Below are 18572 nucleotides of genomic sequence, written 5' to 3' on the forward strand. Positions count from 1 at the left end.
TTAGGGCCAAACATCTCTCCCAAGAATCCAAATTCTGGAGCAAAACTATCAATGCACTAAACGTCATTATGTTCGCACCCATCTTGTGCACAAAGATGTTGTTTATATTTTTGAGAAACAAAAAAAATTCCACGGATTTGGGAATAAGCCTGGAAAACTGCTTGCAGTTAAATAAGCTCTGGCAGGGCTCTAGCTATATTTCTCATCTACAAACCCTGGCGGGGAAGGTGCTAAATAAACAGCAAGATATCGCCGATTGCTTTGTTCATCGCTTCTCACTTCTACAAATGTATGCAGCCCCAGTAGGGGGAGTAGGCACAGATATTTTTGGATTACTTGGCAGATTCGAGTCTGTTCAGTCTCTCGCCTGCAGTCTTGGCCCTTCTTAATGCCCCTATTCGTGCCAAGGACATTCAGCAAGCCTTCCGGGAAGGCCGGAATGTTACTGCACCTGGCCTGGATGGATACACTCCGGAATTTTTATAAAATGATGACCTTTCAGCTCTGTGGTCCTCTTGCAGCTTATCCCTCCCTCTGCACTGGAGGAGGGATCCTTCCCATTTCAAGCAAACAAGTCTCTTATTTATTCCTGTAGTCAGGGAAGCCCAATTGTTATCCAGAATCTTACCAGCCTTGATCAACATAGATATCAAAATATTTTACTACTACTACTACTTAACATTTCTAAAGCGCTACTAGGGTTACGCAGCGCTGTACAATTAAACTTGGAAGGACAGTCCCTGCTCAAGGAGCTTACAATCTAAAAGACAGGTGTACAATCTAAAGACAAGTGTACAATCTAAAAGACAAGTGTAGAGTCAATTTGATAGGGCATACTATATTTCTCGAAAGGTTAGGTGCCGAAGGCAGCATTGAAAAGGTGAGTTTTAAGCAGAGATTTGAAGATGGGTAGGGAGGGGGCTTGGCGTAGGGGTTGAGGAAGATTGTTCCAGGCATAGGGTGAGGCAAGGCAGAATGAGCAGAGCCTGGAGTTGGCAGTGGTGGAGAAGGGTACTGAAAGGAGGGATTTGTCCTGTGAGCGGAGGTTACGGGCGGGAACATAGGGGGAGATGAGGGTAGAGAGGTAGTGAGGAGCTGCAGACCAGGTGCATTTGTAGGTAAGGAGTAGAAGCTTGAATTGTATGCGGTATCTGATTGGAAGCCAGTGAAGTGACATGAGGAGAGGGGTGATATGAGTATATCGGTTCTGACGGAATATAAGACATGCAGCAGCGTTCTGAACAGATTGAAGGGGGGATAGATGGCTAAGTGGGAGGCCGGTGAGGAGTAAGTTGCAGTAGTCAGGGCGAGAGGTAATGAGAGCGTGGACGAGAGTTCATGTGGTGTGCTCAGAGAGGAAAGGGCAAATTTTGCTGATGTTGAAGAGGAAGAAGCGACAGGTCTTGGCAGTCTGTTGAATATGCGCAGAGAAGGAGAGGGAGGAGTCGAAGATGACTCCGAGGTTGCGGGCAGATGGGACGGGGAGGATGAGGGTGTTATCAACTGAGATAGAGAGTGGAGGAAGAGGAGAAGTGGGTTTAGGTGGAAAGACGAGGAGCTCGGTTTTGGACACGTTCAGCTTCAGGTGGCGGTTGGACATCCAGGCAACAATGTCGGATAAGCAGGCCGATACCTTGGCCTGGGTCTCCGCAGTGATGTCTGGTGTGGAGAGATATAGCTGGGTGTCATCAGCATAAAGATGATACTGAAAACCATGAGATGAGATCAGTGAGCCTAGGGAAGAGGTGTAGATTGAGAAGAGAAGGGGTCCAAGGACAGATCCCTGGGGAACTCCAACAGATAGTGGGATGGGAGTGGAGGAAGATCCACGAGATCCATTTTCTCAGATATTGGCAGACAATTTCTGCTTGTCTGCCTCCATTGATTGGGGAACATCAGGTTGGTTTTGTTAAGAACCAGCAATCACCGTTGAATGTCCGTAAGGTGCTTCTGGTGATGTCACATTGTCAGCATCATAAAATACCTAGTATGCTAGTGAATTTGGACACAGCTGAAGTCTTTGATCAGGTGGACTGGACGTATTTATTTTAGGTCCTTCGTTATGTAGGCATACAGGGCTGATTCTTTCAAGGTATCACTACTCTTATATACTAGGCCTATGGTGCATCACCTGGTTAATGGGGAGCAGACAGATATACATCCCAGATTGAGCATGGTACTAGGCAAGGATGCCTCCCCTTTAACCACTTTTGTTTAAGGAATGACGACTGTGGATCTGTTAAAGCTAGCAAGATCTCAGCATATGACAAGACTTTAATGTGAAAATTGCCCAAGTTCACACCCCAGATCTGGTCATTAATGGATAAGTACATCATACGCTGACAACATTTTGCTAGTTTTAACGTATCCAGTCATCATTCCTTAGAGTCTTAGGTGCAGTGGATGAGTTTCTGTTTTATTCTGGCTTTGTCCTTAATCTACAGACGTCTGTGGCCCTACCATTTCTCCTGGATGTCACCAATTGGGAATGTCTTTCCTTTGGTGTGGGTGAGCAGGTCCATCAGGTTTTAGGTGTTATACCACAAGATCTCCATATATTGTGTCATTGTAACATCACTCCCCTACAATTGCAAAGCTACATGTGGACTTCCTCTTTCATTGATAGGGAAACAGGTGTTCTACAGTATGATAAACCCATTGGCTATATACTTTTCAAAAATGTTGCCTCTTATCCTTAGCTCTTGCCATGCCCGGCAACCCTCCAAAATGATCCTTAGTTACTTGCGGGCTGCTAAGAGGGTGCATCTGTCTTACTGTCGCGGCTCTGATGTCACTCTGGTGTTGGTGAGCTCTCGAGTTTTCCCGAGCTCCACTAGGCCCAGGAAATAGCCGAGCACCCCGAATCTTCACCCGCGGCGACCGCCGTTCACCGAGGGTTGAGCCCCCAGCTGCGGGCGGCCAGCAGGACTGCTGGAACCACGGGGTGACGGATGACCTGGCTGGCTGTGGATACAGAGTCCTTGGTGAGCGTACCTAGCCGGGCGGCTAGCTGAGCAGTAACAAACACAGTCTTGGAAATAGCTAGCAGGGCGCCTAGCTGCCACGAGGAACAAACACAGTCTTGGAAGGAACTAGCAGGACGGCTAGCTGTCACGGGGAACAAACACAGGCTTGGAAGGAGCTAGCAGGACGGCTAGCTGTCACGAGGAACAAACACAGGCTTGGATGGAGCTAGCAGGACGGCTAGCTGTTACGAGGAACAAACACAGTCTTGGATGGAGCTAGCAGGACGGCTAGCTGTCACGAGGAACAAAACACAGTCTTGGATGGAGCTAGCAGGACGGCTAGCTGTCACGAGGAACAAAACACAGTCTTGGATGGAGCTAGCAGGACGGCTAGCTGTCACGAGGAACAAAACACAGTCTTGGATGGAGCTAGCAGGACGGCTAGCTGTCACGAGAAACAAACACAGGCTTGGAAGGAGCTAGCAGGACGGCTAGCGGTCACGAGGAACAAAACACAGGCTTGGAAGAAGCTAGCAGGACGGCTAGCTGAAACAAGGAACCAGCACAGTCTGAAAGGGACTAGCAGGATGGCTTCAAACAACAAAACGGAAGCACTGGATCCCTTCGGTGCTTCCGTTTAAATCCCCCGCTCGTCCTGGCCGAAGAACAGCTGGGACCAATCCTCTCTGTCCCAGCCGGCAGTGGGGCCCGGATTGGTTCTCCCGTCTGAGGGGCAGAGTTCCTTCGTGGATGCGCCAATCCGGCGCAAGTGGGCGGAGCCTCCTCGCTGGTCCTGCTGCAGCGAGGACGCCGACGCCGGCGCCGCCATCTTGGCCGGCGGATCTCCTTCTCCGAGGCCGGCGTTAGTTCTTCAGGATCGCCGGCCTCGGAGCAACTTGTGGTCGCGGCCCTCCCGGCGGCAGTCTTCCCTCGTCGCCCCGCACCCCACGGAAGCCCCAACCTCCTGCCCCGGCCCGCGGACCGGCAGGTAAGGGCCCGGAACGGGACAGTATCCTCCCCGGAAGACCCCTTCTTCCGGGGCCCGGGTTTGCACGGATATCGGGCGTGGAAGGCTTTGATCAGTTCTGGAGCATGAACATTAGCCACGGGTTCCCAGGAATTATCTTCGGGACCATAAGACTTCCATGCTAACAAATAATACAGTCTTCCTCGCCGCCACTTTGAGTCGAGAATCTCTCCTACCTCGTACTCCGGGTCCGGGACCACTTGGAGATCCTCGGTTCGGGCTGGATGTGGGTGCCACCCGGACTCCCGGAACCTCTTCAATAGCGAGATGTGAAAGGCGTTATGTACTCGTAGAGTGGCGGGTAACCGCAATCGATACGTTACCGGCCCAATTCGTTCTTGAATTGCATATGGCCCCACATACCGAGGTCTCAGTCTTTGGGAAGGTCCTCGGAGTCTCAGATGTTTTGTGCTTAACCATACTTTCTGTCCTGGTTGGAGCACGGGGGCGGGCCGCCGATGGCGGTCAGCAAAGATCTTGTTCTTGATCGCGGCCTTCTGTAATTGTTCCCTAGCCACCCGCCAGACCTCTTGTAGGTCGGCTATGACTTGATCCCCCGCCGGGTTCATGGCGGTAGCCGGAAACGGTCCTGGAAGCCGGGGATGTCGTCCATATACCAGGAAGAACGGGGACTGCCCTGAGGATGAGTGGTCGCTTTGGTTATAGGCGAATTCGGCCCAGGGAAGTAGAGAAACCCAGTTATCCTGTCGTTGGTTGACAAAGGCTCGTAAGAATCCTTTCAGGGTTTGGTTAATCCTCTCAACCATGCCGTTGGTCTGAGGATGGTACGCGGATGAAAAATGATTCTCTACCCCCAAGGCCGTGCACAAAGTTCTCCAGAAGTGAGATGTAAATTGGGGCCCTCGGTCACTGATGATCCGAGTGGGCAGTCCATGTAATCGAAAAATGTGGTGAATGAACGCTTGAGCTAGAGAGGCGGCCGACGGGAGGTTCATGAATGGGACAAAGTGAGCCATTTTAGAGAACCGATCTATTACCACCCAGATCACGGTATGACCCTGGGACCGAGGTAAGTCCGTGATAAAGTCCATGGATATCTCCGACCAGGGACTGGTCGGTACGGGCAGTGGTTGTAGGTCCCCCACGGGGGGTCCTCCTATTGGCTTGGTTCGGGCACATACCGGACACGAGGTAACAAACTGGAGGATATCTCGTCTCATCTGTGGCCATCGATACTGTCTCGTGATGAACCGGAGTGTCTTATGATACCCGAAGTGACCTGCCCATCTAGACGAGTGCCCCCATTGCAGAACCCTTTTCCGATCGGCGGCCGCCACGAATTTCTGGATCGAGGCAACCTCTCCTGTGGCCGCACAGACACAAGCGGGGTCTAACATCGGATGAGTCTCCGTAGTTTCTTCTGGTGTCTCGAAGGCCCGGGAGAGCGCATCTGCCGGGGTATTCTGGGAGGCCGCTCGGAATACCAATTGGAAATGAAATCTGGCAAAGAATAATGACCACCGGGCCTGTCGGGGATTCAGCCGCTGGGCCTCTTGGAGGTATAGAAGGTTTTTATGATCTGTGATGACCGTGAACCGGTGTTCCGCTCCTTCCAGTAGATGTCTCCATTCTTGCAATGCTAGTTTCAGCGCCAAGAGTTCTCTATCCCCTACCGTATAATTCCGCTCGGCAGGAGAGAATTTCCGTGAAAAAAAGGAGCACGGCTGACGCCGGCCTTCGGGGTTGATTTGAGAAATGACCGCCCCGGCCCCTAGGGCGGACGCGTCCACTTCTACAATGAAAGGTTTCTCAGGGTCGGGGGTCAATAGGATAGACGCGGACTCAAAGGCCTCTTTTACCTGATGAAAGGCCGTTTGCGCCTCCGGCGGCCAATCCCTCACCCTCGCGTTCTTATGGGTGAGCGCCGTCAACGGGGTGGTCAACCTGGAGTACTGGGGAATAAATTGGCGATAGTAATTGGCGAAACCCAGGAATCGTTGCAAGGCCCTCAGGCCCTTCGGTTGAGGCCACTCTCGAATGGCTTGGAGCTTGTCTGGCTCCATCTGTAACCCTCCTGGAAGCAGGATATGCCCCAAAAAGGGTAAGGATCGCTGATGGAAAGCGCACTTACTCAACTTAGCAAAAAGATGGGCTTGACGTAGGCGGGACAGCACAGCCCGTACATGGCCCGGATGCTCCCGGGGATCCTTAGAGTAAACTAGGATGTCATCCAGATATACAATCACCGTGGAATTTAGCAATTCTTCTAGTACACAATTGATAAGGCGTTGAAACACCGCAGGGGCATTGCAGAGACCGAATGGCATTACCCGATATTCAAAATGTCCCTCGTGGGTGTTGAAGGCCGTTTTCCATTCGTCCCCTGCCCGGATTCGTACTAGATTGTAGGCTCCCCGCAAATCCAACTTCGTGAAGATCTGAGCTCCTTGCAGTTTGTCCAAGAGCTTAGGAATAAGCGGGAGCGGGAATCGATCCTTCACGGTGATGGCGTTTAGACCCCGATAGTCGATGCACGGTCTTAGGGTCCCATCCTTCTTGGTAACGAAGAAAAACCCTGCCCCGGCTGGGGATGTAGACGGCTGAATGAACCCTTTCCGTAGATTCTCCTGGATATAATCTCGCATTGCCTTGAACTCTCCTCGGGACAGTCTGTACAATCGGCCCCGAGGGGGAACCGTATCTGTCTTCAGATTAATAGCACAGTCAAAAGAGCGATGCGGCGGTAGTACTTCTGCCTCCTTGGGGCTGAACACATCTGCAAAGTCTCTATAAATCATAGGCAGGGCGCCCAGTTTACCCAGTTCCTCCCCGGACCCCGTAAGTAAGGCCGGACAGCTGCCCGCCCGATCCTTACAACAGTTCTCTTGACAGGAATTGCCCCAGGTCTGAATCTTTCCCCCGGTCCAGTCGATGACCGGGTTGTGGTATCGTAGCCATGGTAATCCCAGAACCACAGGGTGAATGGTCCGGGATAACACTAAGAATTCGGCTTCCTCCCGATGGTCCTCCCCGATTTGCAGCCCCAATAGGGGAGTAATCTCGGTGACCGGCTGGGGAAGGGTAGTTCCCTGGATGGAGGTTATCCGCAGCATAGGCCTCCGGGGAACCATGGGCCATCCCATTTGCTGCAGTAGTTCGAGCCCAATAAAATTGCCCCCGGAGCCCGAGTCCACCAGGGCTCGGGTCTGAACCGTGGCCTCCTGCCACCGTAAGGTCACCGGCAGGGTGATCAAGGTCTCTTGTAGGGGAGCGGAGTGCCCCAGGAACCCTCCCCTCAGGGTGCCTTGGGGAGCGCGTTTCCCGCCCGGAGGGAACAAGTCCGGAGAAAATGCCCATCCTGGCCACAATAGAAGCACAGTCCATTAGACCGTCGTTGCTGTCTTTCGGCGGGAGTCAACCGTTGTCGGCCCATCACCATGGGCTCCTCCCCGGGCTCCGTCGTGTCCCGGTTCCCCTGGCGAGAGGACGGCCCTTTGCTCGTCCGAGAGGACCCTCGTACCCACTTCTGCCGCTCCACCCGGGCTCTGGCTCGCTCCCGGAATCGGGTGTCCACCCGGATACAGAGTGAAATGAGGGCATCCAATTGCCCGGGAATCTCCCGTCCCGCTAATTCATCCTTGATTCGTTCTTGCAATCCCTCCATAAAAATGGCCATCAAGGACTCCGGATTCCACCGCAGCTCCGTGGCTAAGGTACGAAACCGGATGGCATAGTCGGCCACCGTACCCTCTCCCTGATGAATCCGGAGCAGCTCCGATGCCACGGAGGAGGGTCTTCCCGGCAGGTCAAACACCATCCGGAACCGGCGCTGAAATTCACTATAATCCTCCAAAATGGGATCATGTTGCTCGTCCAGGGGGGCTACCCAGTCCCGGGCCTTTCCTTCACAAAGGCCCATAATGTAGCCCACCTTGCTTTGGTCCGAAGCAAAGGCCTCCGGTTGCATCCGGAAGGCCAGATTACACTGGTGGAGGAACCCTCGACAACCTCCCGGGTTCCCGTCGTATCGTGCTGGTTCAGGGAACCGAGGTCCCACGCGGAACCCTCCCATACGGGGAGCCGCTGCGGCCCCTTGGACCGCAGCGGCCTGGTTCTGCACCTGAAGCGTGGATAGTTGAGAACATACATTCTGGAGCGCCCCAGACAGGGCATTAAGCTGTTCCTGCTGCTGCTGAAGAACCTTGGCCAGGTCCCGTAGATCAGGTTGCGTCGGCGAGCTCATGGCTTCCGTTTTCTGTCGCGGCTCTGATGTCACTCTGGTGTTGGTGAGCTCTCGAGTTTTCCCGAGCTCCACTAGGCCCAGGAAATAGCCGAGCACCCCGAATCTTCACCCGCGGCGACCGCCGTTCACCGAGGGTTGAGCCCCCAGCTGCGGGCGGCCAGCAGGACTGCTGGAACCACGGGGTGACGGATGACCTGGCTGGCTGTGGATACAGAGTCCTTGGTGAGCGTACCTAGCCGGGCGGCTAGCTGAGCAGTAACAAACACAGTCTTGGAAATAGCTAGCAGGGCGCCTAGCTGCCACGAGGAACAAACACAGTCTTGGAAGGAACTAGCAGGACGGCTAGCTGTCACGGGGAACAAACACAGGCTTGGAAGGAGCTAGCAGGACGGCTAGCTGTCACGAGGAACAAACACAGGCTTGGATGGAGCTAGCAGGACGGCTAGCTGTTACGAGGAACAAACACAGGCTTGGAAGGAGCTAGCGGGACGGCTAGCTGTTACGAGGAACAAACACAGGCTTGGAGGGAGCTAGCGGGACGGCTAGCTGTCAAGAGGAACAAACACAGGCTTGGAGGGAGCTAGCAGGACGGCTAGCTGTTACGAGGAACAGACACAGGCTTGGAAGGAGCTAGCAGGACGGCTAGCTGTCACGAGGAACAAAAACAGGCTTGGAAGGAGCTAGCAGGACGGCTAGCGGTCACGAGGAACAAAACACAGGCTTGGAAGAAGCTAGCAGGACGGCTAGCTGAAACAAGGAACCAGCACAGTCTGAAAGGGACTAGCAGGATGGCTTCAAACAACAAAACGGAAGCACTGGATCCCTTCGGTGCTTCCGTTTAAATCCCCCGCTCGTCCTGGCCGAAGAACAGCTGGGACCAATCCTCTCTGTCCCAGCCGGCAGTGGGGCCCGGATTGGTTCTCCCGTCTGAGGGGCAGAGTTCCTTCGTGGATGCGCCAATCCGGCGCAAGTGGGCGGAGCCTCCTCGCTGGTCCTGCTGCAGCGAGGAGGACGCCGACGCCGGCGCCGCCATCTTGGCCGGCGGATCTCCTTCTCCGAGGCCGGCGTTAGTTCTTCAGGATCGCCGGCCTCGGAGCAACTTGTGGTCGTGGCCCTCCTGGCGGCAGTCTTCCCTCGTCGCCCCGCACCCCACGGAAGCCCCAACCTCCTGCCCCGGCCCGCGGACCGGCAGGTAAGGGCCCGGAACGGGACACTTACTCTGTCATCTCCATCCCACAGGAGAAAGGAGATTTGGGACTCTTGGACCTTAAATGCTTTTCAATGGCATGTCAAATGCAACGTATGAATGACTGGTTCAGTTACTTCTCACTACTCTTGTACTCCAGTGGAGACGGGCTTTCCCCTGATTAGACATTTCAGTTACGTTTTGCATGCCTAAGCCTGTCATTTGAGACCCATTAAGACAGATCTGTATGTGGCACTGGCTATGCAATTCTCTTGGCCTGCCTGCAGATGTAACCCCTTTTTGGCTTTGCCAGGCAATGTCGACTTCAAGCTGAACTCCACTTCTCTTACTTTTCAGCGCTGGTTTTCAACTACTTTCTATCTTTGGTGTGTTCTCAAAGACGGAGGACAAAGAGCTTAGACGTGCTCTGCGAGGAGTTTAATCTTCAGTCTTATTTAGTACATTTGTACCCCGCGCTTTCCCACACATGGCAGGCTCAATGCGGCTTACATAGTAACAATATGAAGAATTACAAAGTCGTAAACAAGAATATACAGTTTGTAGTAAACACAATATTAAGTGTCTTGTGACACTTTTGCTTACTTGAAATTACATCACTATTAGGCATATTTTCAAAGCACTTAGCCTTCCAAAGTTCTATAGGTTTCTATGGAACTTTGGAAGGCTAAGTGCTTTGAAAATATGCCTCTATGTCTCCTCGATTTCCCACACCTCTTTGGACATGGACAAATCTGAGCAGGTGCAAGTCAATGTCCCACTTAGTTTTCACCATCAATCTTTACTAGACCGAACAGCACCTTACAACTAGGCTAAACTTTGCCACAAATGGGAACTTGATCTTCAAACATATATGTCAACTGAGCAGCTCAAACAGTTTCTCCCTTTATGTAAAAGCTCCTTACAGTATGTCACTTTGGAAAACAATACAAAATGCTGATGAGGTTATGTGACTCTCTCCTCATTGATCCTTTAAAGTTACTCTGAGACCCAACTCCAAAAGTCTTAAATGTTTCCAGCCAGCCACTACATTAGGCCACATGTTTTGGCACCATGTTAAAGTTCAACGTTTTTGGGCTGTGCTTTGCTCTCACGTATCCACACTATGGAATTTATGCTGGATGCAGACGTCCAAGATGCTATTTGACTCATACTGTGGAGTCATGTATCCCTAGGGGTTTTAAAGGCTTTTTATGGAGAACTGTGTTTGGCAAAAAATGGATTCTTCTGCAGTGGATGACTTTCAACACACACACATTCGTCCAACAGAGGATCTATATGATTCAGCAAGCTACCCAGGAGCGGAAATATTTTACTGACTTGGACTCTGTGTAGGGTCAAGCCTTTTGTTGCGTCTGGGAACCTTTCTGGAATTCCATCAATCATGTAGCCTGCAATAGACAGCTCAACATGTAAAAACTGACTTTTTTTTCTTGGGGGGAGGGGGGGGGGAATCATTCTTGTTTTCTGTTTAGGAGGTGTAAACTTAAAAACAGGCTCCCTATGGCTCAGGTTTGCTCTTGCTAGATCTGTATGATTATGTGCAGTTTTCATACTAATTTGCAGTTTTGTTGGATGCTGTTTCCTTGTCGGTTTCTTATGATTAGCTCCTGTAACCCTAATAAAAAGTCTCTGATTCAGTGCACCTTTAGTTATACACTGGATACTAACTGATGTCAGACCTTAGTTTGTAAATATGAGCACCTTATTTTAGTTTAAAACGTCTTATTTTATTATTGCGTATGTTCTTTTATGAGCCACTGAGGATTAAGTTGTGTGGTTTAATAAATCCTGGAAGTAAATATATAATAGAACAACAACTGGATTGGCCTGCCTACGGTGAAATGTGCCAAGGGTACCAAATGCCCTAAGCAAGCCTTCAGCCATACACGCCCCCCCCCCCCCCCCCCCACACACACACACACACACTAAGGTGCAAGGGAGCTTTTCTCTTAATGTAGCTTTCTAACTAAAATACTATAAAATATTCCAAGTATATAGGTGATATTTATGAAGGTTGACTGAAAAGTAAAGGCATAATGGACATTGTCAAGGCCATCAGTGCACTCAGGTTTATTTTGCCAGACAATGCTCACTTTGCTTATCTTGAGGTTATAACAAAATTTGAAGACAGCCTACATTCTTAAAAAAATAATCCAAAACTATTAAAATTATGTAAGTCACAAACATACTACTACTACTTATTTCTACAGCTCTACTAGCAGGAAGCCGGCAAAAGAATCGGTTGGGCCGCTGGATGACCGAGGGGTAAAAGGGGCGATCAAGGAAGACAAAGACGTAGCGGAGAGACTGAATGAATTCTTTGCTTCGGTCTTCACCGAGGAAGATTTGGGTGGGACACCGGTGTCGGAAATGGTATTTCAAACGGACGAGTCGGAGAAACTTACTGACTTCAAGGTAAACCTGGAGGACGTAATGGGGCAGTTCGGCAAACTGAAGAGTAGCAAATCTCCTGGACCAGATGGTATTCATCCTAGAGTACTGATAGAACTGAAAAATGAGCTTGCGGAGCTACTGCTAGTGATATGCAACTTATCCTTAAAATCGAGCGTGGTACCGGAAGATTGGAGGGTGGCCAATGTAACGCCCATTTTTAAAAAAGGCTCCAGGGGAGATCCGGGAAATTATAGACCGGTGAGTCTGACGTCGGTGTTGGGGAAAATGGTAGAGGCTATTATTAAAAACAAAATTACAGAGCACATCCGAGGACATGGATTACTGAGACCGAGTCAGCACGGCTTTTGTGTGGGGAAATCTTGCCTGACCAATTTACTTCAATTCTTTGAAGGAGTAAACAAACATGTGGACAAAGGGGAGCCGGTTGATATTGTGTATCTGGATTTTCAAAAGGCGTTTGACAAGGTACCTCATGAAAGGCTACAGAGGAAATTGGAGGGTCATGGGATAGGAGGAAATGTCCTATTGTGGATTAAAAACTGGTTGAAGGATAGGAAACAGAGTGGGGTTAAATGGGCAGTATTCACAATGGAGAAGGGTAGTTAGTGGGGTTCCTCAGGGGTCTGTGCTAGGACCGCTGCTTTTTAATATATTTATAAATGATTTAGAGATGGGAGTAACTAGCGAGGTAATTAAATTTGCTGATGACACAAAGTTATTCAAAGTCGTTAACTCGCGACAGGATTGTGAAAAATTACAAGAGGACCTTACGAGACTGGGAGACTGGGCGGCTAAATGGCGGATGACGTTTAATGTGAGCAAGTGCAAGGTGATGCATGTGGGAAAAAAGAACCCGAATTATAGCTACGTCATGCAAGGTTCCACGTTAGGAGTTACGGACCAAGAAAGGGATCTGGGTGTCGTCGTCGATAACACGCTGAAACCTTCTGCTCAGTGTGCTGCTGCAGCTAGGAAAGCGAATAGAATGTTGGGTATTATTAGGAAAAGTATGGAAAACAGGTGTGAGGATGTTATAATGCCGTTGTATCGCTCCATGGTGCGACCGCACCTTGAGTAGTGTGTTCAATTCTGGTCGCTGCATCTCAAGAAAGATATAGTAGAATTGGAAAAGATGCAGCGAAGGGCGACTAAAATGATAGCGGGGATGGGACGACTTCCCTATGAAGAAAGACTAAGGAGGCTAGGGCTATTCAGCTTGGAGAAGAGACGGCTGGGGGGAGACATGATAGAGGTATATAAAATAATGAGCGGAGTGGAACAGGTGGATGTGAAGCGTCTGTTCACGTTTTCCAAAAATACTAGGACTAGGGGGCATGCGATTAAACTACAGTGTAGTAAATTTAAAACAAATCAGAGAAACTTTTTCTTCACCCAACGTGTAATTAAACTCTGGAATTCATTGCCGGAAAATGTGGTGAAGGCGGTTAGCTTAGCAAAGTTTAAAAAGGGGTTGGACGGTTTCCTAAAGGACAAGTCCATAAACCGCTACTAAAGGGACTTGGAAAAATCCAAAAACCCAGGAATAACATGTATAGAATGTTTGTACGTTTGGGAAGCTTGCCAGGTGCCCTTGGCCTGGATTGGCCGCTGTCGTGGACAAGATGCTGGGCTCGATGGACCCTTGGTCTTTTCCCAGTATGGCATTACTTATGTACTAGACGTACAGTCCTCTAAAGAGTTCTCATTTTAATGGAGAAAAATGCCTAATACTTAGGGTCCAAGTACAGTAAAACCAGGATATAAGTTTAAAGGGAAAAATATCAGGCAAAAAAAAACCAAACAAAAAGAGAATCGCATAAGAGTGGAGGATGAGCCCTATGGCTAAAATAATAAGCTGAGAGAGCATGAAAGCAGAGTCAAACCTTACTTCAAGTTAACTTGACCAAAGTCAGAAGTATCTCTGGAAATACCTACTGCACCTAATTTGCAACTCACTTTGCGCTTGCATTTTGAAAGACAACTAGTCAAGCACCCAGAATAAATAGAAAATTGGGGAAGCCCACAACAATCCTGATGACAAATGTCAGAAAGTTCATAGACATGACATATCAAACAGGCCAACGGAAGTGAAACCTTTTTTGTATGCTAATGAATTAAGCTAGCATAAAACTGTATAACTGTTTAGAGAATATGATCTCACTTTGTTAAGACTTACAGGGAGAGATACAGTACTCTACATACAGCCTTTTTATTCTTTGAAAGGCTGTCATTCACTGGATTTGTTTTTTGTTCTTTTAATGACTTTCTAGAAATGTTCTGTTAGTGTCTATCTTCAATGGGACAAACTCAACATTAAATAAGTTTGCATACCTTGTCATCACTAACTTCACTCAATCACTTAATAGAACTATCCACCGGATTCTATATATCATACCCAGCGTTCCATGCCAAACTCCAAGCGTATTCTAACACGTGTTAATTTAATTGGCTTAACAAGTCAATCAGCATTTTTAACAGCACTTAAGCAATAATGAGCACTGTCAATAATTAGAATTTACATTCTAATGCACGGCACCTAAATTCTAATGCTCGGAAACAAAAAGGGGCGTGTTACTGGTAGGGAAATGGGTGTTTCATGGACATTCCAAAATTTACATGCATTGTTATAGAATATGACCCTGTGTACCTAAATCTATGCACCAGTATTTATGCCATGTTTCCCTTGGTATAAATGGATAAGGGTAGTTTTAAGCACATTCTATATACACCGCACATAATCTAGGCGCCGCCTAATACACTTAGGTGGAAATTTATTCTGCCCCAATTTTTAAGGCGCCATATAGAGAATTTAGCCCTATATGTTTAAATTTAATTCTGGCATTTATAATCCACTTAACCATCAAGGAAAGGCTAAAGCAGCTAGGGCTCTACAGCTTGGAGAAAAGGCGGCTGAGGGGAGATATGATAGAGGTCTATAAAATAATGAGTGGAGTTGAACGGGTAGATGTGAAGCGTCTGTTCACGCTTTCCAAAAATACTAGGACTAGGGGGCATACGATGAAGCTACAATGTAGTAAATTTAAAACGAATCGGAGAAAATGTGTTTCTTCACTCAACGTGTATTTAAACTCTGGAATTCATTGCCAGAGAATGTGGTAAAGGCTGTTAGCTTAGCGGAGTTTTAAAACGGTTTGGTCGGCTTCCTAAAGGAAAAGTCCATAGACAGTTATTAAATGGACTTGGGAAAAATCCACTATTTCTGGGATAAGCAGTATAAAATGTTTTGTACATTTTTTGGATCTTGCCGGGTATTTGTGACCTGGATTGGCTACTGTTGGAAACAGGGTGCTGGGCTCGATGGACCTTTGGTCTTTCCCAGTATGGCAATACTTATGTACTTATGTAACAATCACACATTATAAAACAGGTACTTTCTCTGTCCCTAGAGGGCTCACAAACTCAGTTTTTGTACCTGAGGCAATGGAGGGTTAAATGACTTGCCCAAGATCACAAGAAGCTGCAGCAGAAACTGAAACCAGGATGCCAGGATCAAAGCCTGCTGCACTTACCATTAGTTCACTCCTCCACCACAGTTTGGGTCCCTTTCACTAAAGCTTACATTAGTGTGCACTAAACTTAGTAAAATGGCGCCTATGTGATTTATTTACTTGGGCACATCAGCTTTTGTCTTGCTTCATTAAGTGATTTTTGGATTACATTTGGCATTTTGGGTTTGTTTGTTTTTTTAACAGCATCACAGAACATGGAAGCTTATTTTTAAAACTGAGTTTTAGCCTGCAAAAACGCCATGCATGTTTATGTATATATAATTTCTATTTAGGGTATGTAATTTGTTATAATGTGCAATTCTTCTAGGAAAGGAATTCCTGGTTCTGGAACAATTCTTGATTAAAGCAATTTAAGAACTACCCAGTATACCTAAATATAATTCACCTTGATCTACTACTGAAAAGGTGTGAGCAAAATCTAAATAAAAATATAGTTTTGCCTGTGTGTTTTTGCAAAATAGCAAGTGCAAATAACATGGCTTACAGAATTAGAAGAGTGATAAAAGTACATTCCATCTCCAGTACAAAAGGGAACAAACACTGGTCTTAATTACTCCAATCATTACTATGCCAACAGCGGTACATCTTACCTAAGAGATACTATGCACCCAGAAGGGTGCAGTCTCCTGGGGTCCATTATTCAATGGATTTTCAGCTGCCAAGACTTTAGAACACACACACATAAATACAAAATTAGAACTAAACAACTGACTGCTTTATTTCTCAGCACAACGAACGAAGTTTCTGAACTAAAAGAAACATACATAAATAGGTGTAATCAGGTTTTTAGAAATAAAATAATGAAGTTATCCATCATTTGAATCCACTTAAATACAGGTCAGAAAACAAAGCTACAAGTTATAGGATCTTCCAATAAAAAAAAAGCGCATTTGTGACTACATCTTTCCTCATCCTTGCAATTTTGCAAATATATGAAGGAGGCAGTATCACACAACAGCTTGTGAGAAATCACATCTCTTCAATAAAAAAAAAAGTATTACCTAGAACTTGTTAGCTGACATGTCTGTATTTGAAAATAAATTCCCTATAGACAACCAATGAACATCTGATGACCAAACCACTAACAAGTGCTTTACATTCTGATCAGAGCTTGGAGAAGGTTAAATCACAGCTTGCTAAATAAGCCTTCTTTTCTCTTAAGCACGTGGCCAAAATGTCACAAAGCAAATAAAATACACATTTGATACTCTGAAATATATACATGCAGTTTCTCCCTGTAAACTTACTCACCTAATAAAACAGTAAAAGATGGGCAAACTTATCATGTCAATCATCTTTTCATACAAAGATTTACTTTAAATTATGAGTTGAACTGTTTTTGGATCTAAACTGAATACTAATCTACTGAAATTAACACTTGGAAGGCTTCTTTACCTCAAACGGAGTGAAGTAGTACTACCAACACAAGTTTTGAGATCAGAGCCACTCAGTAGTCCAGGTTAAGCAAATCTCTTGACCTCTGTGGCTTCTTTCAATCTCTTCACTCAAATTACATTTTTTTCAAACTTTTGCCTACTATAGGATAAGTACATCTCTGTAAACAATGATATCTTAGATGTAATGTCTTTTCCACTTATTTAGCTTCATATTTCCCATTTGTTGCATGCATATCAGTGCAAACGATACCTTCATAAGCTTACCAAGAAACAACCCAAGAACACTAAAAGTCTGAGGGGAAAACAAACTGAAAGGAATGCCTACTTGTTTTTAAAGTACAAACAAGCTGCTTATAATACCGTGTCTTCGTTCACCTTAAAATTTTCTAGGGAGATGAGAAAAGCACATTACTAATTATAAAGCATGAAAATATTATCGTGCCATCATTTTCCCGACAGTAGCCCCCGCTGTAGTACACTTTTTTAAAATGAGCAAAATTGATTTTTTTTTTCTTAAGGTTACTGGGGTTAAGCACCACAGCTCTTTTAAACTCATTAGAGCAACAGAGCACGATTTGGGGAAAAATATGACAGTTTAAAATAATTAGTAGAGGCACTATTATGTAATGTGTATGAGCACGATATTAACACACGTTTTACAATTCCTTTGCAGGAAAACAGATTGATTTTCCGTTTCTCCTTTTAACATTCTCATTGCCAGAAGAATCAACTAGGCAGCCCAAATAAATAACGCCAAATGACCAAGTACTAATAATGATTTAAATTCTTGCTCAAAATTTAACAATTACCATAATTCACAAGCCAGTATTAGTTCTACTTTTTGAGTATGCTACTTTACACAAAGTCGTGCATGGGCATTTTTTTCAACAGAAGACACTGAAGAAAGTCAATCAGTTTGGAGCTCTACACTTTTTTTTTTTTTTTTTTTGGGGGGGGGGGGGGGGGGGGGAATGCTTAAGCTAAATCCTTAGCGCCAGTCAGGACAGCCCCTAAGAGCTGACCCTCAAACCCATGTGCCAAGCTAACAAATAGCAAAAATAATTCGGGGGGGGGGGCGACAATTAACGTAGTACGAAGAGATCGTATTTCTACCAACAACCCACTACACAGCACCAAAGCGCGACAGCAGTGTTCCAAACAACAAATCAGACCACCAGAGCCATGGACGAGAAAGATAGGCAGCAAAATCCAGATTTCTTACCAGAAGGTACTGCAACATCCAAAAACATTTAAGACGACGAGATGATAATAATTAAGCGCAGTCTTGGAAGTTCCCCGCTAATAACGCTTATCAATTAGGAGAAATAAGAGAGAAGTACTGGGGAGATGGAGGAAGGGTCCCGAGTCCGCTGCGGCGCGCTGGGCTTGGAGGCGGCTCTGCCAAGTGGGCGCTGAGCTGCCCGGGGAAGCAGCGGCGGCAACAGCAGCACAGTTCACCGCCACCGCACACTGCCAGGCAGGAAGTTTGGGTTGCAGAAATTGGCGCAGGCGCAGGGAAAGGAACGAGAAGGAGCATTAGCAGGCTGGCACTGCACAAGAGGCAGCACCTACACACACATACACACATGCACACATAACGGCACCCTTCAGCAACGGCGGCAGCAGCACCGCCGCCTCGCGGGAACGAAGACTCGGTGTCCCTTACCTGCACTCCAAGCGCCACCGGTCACAGAAGAGTTCTCTCTCTTTCTCTCCTTATTATTATTTTCCCTCCCTCTTTCGCAAAAGGCTGGCTGTATGCAGAGAGCCGCCTCTCGGCGCTGCTTATTCCTCCCTTCACTCCCCCTCCCCCGGGAACCGGGCTG

General features: G+C 47.5%; 1 protein-coding gene across 1 annotated transcript in view; it reads right to left on the reverse strand.

Annotated features, from left to right (window-relative positions):
• KLHL29 (kelch like family member 29) overlaps positions 1-18342 on the reverse strand; it is a 915027-nt gene extending 896685 nt beyond the window's left edge. The window contains exons 1-2 of the mRNA XM_030195140.1: positions 18319-18342; positions 17969-18045 (exon numbers count right to left, since the gene is read on the reverse strand). Of these exons, the coding sequence (XP_030051000.1) occupies positions 17969-18045; positions 18319-18342 (101 nt within the window). The remainder of the gene's footprint in view (positions 1-17968; positions 18046-18318) is intronic.
• Positions 18343-18572: the final 230 nt, after the last annotated feature.

This window comes from Microcaecilia unicolor, chromosome 3, assembly GCF_901765095.1.
Source record: "Microcaecilia unicolor chromosome 3, aMicUni1.1, whole genome shotgun sequence".
Classification (NCBI taxonomy): domain Eukaryota; kingdom Metazoa; phylum Chordata; class Amphibia; order Gymnophiona; family Siphonopidae; genus Microcaecilia; species Microcaecilia unicolor.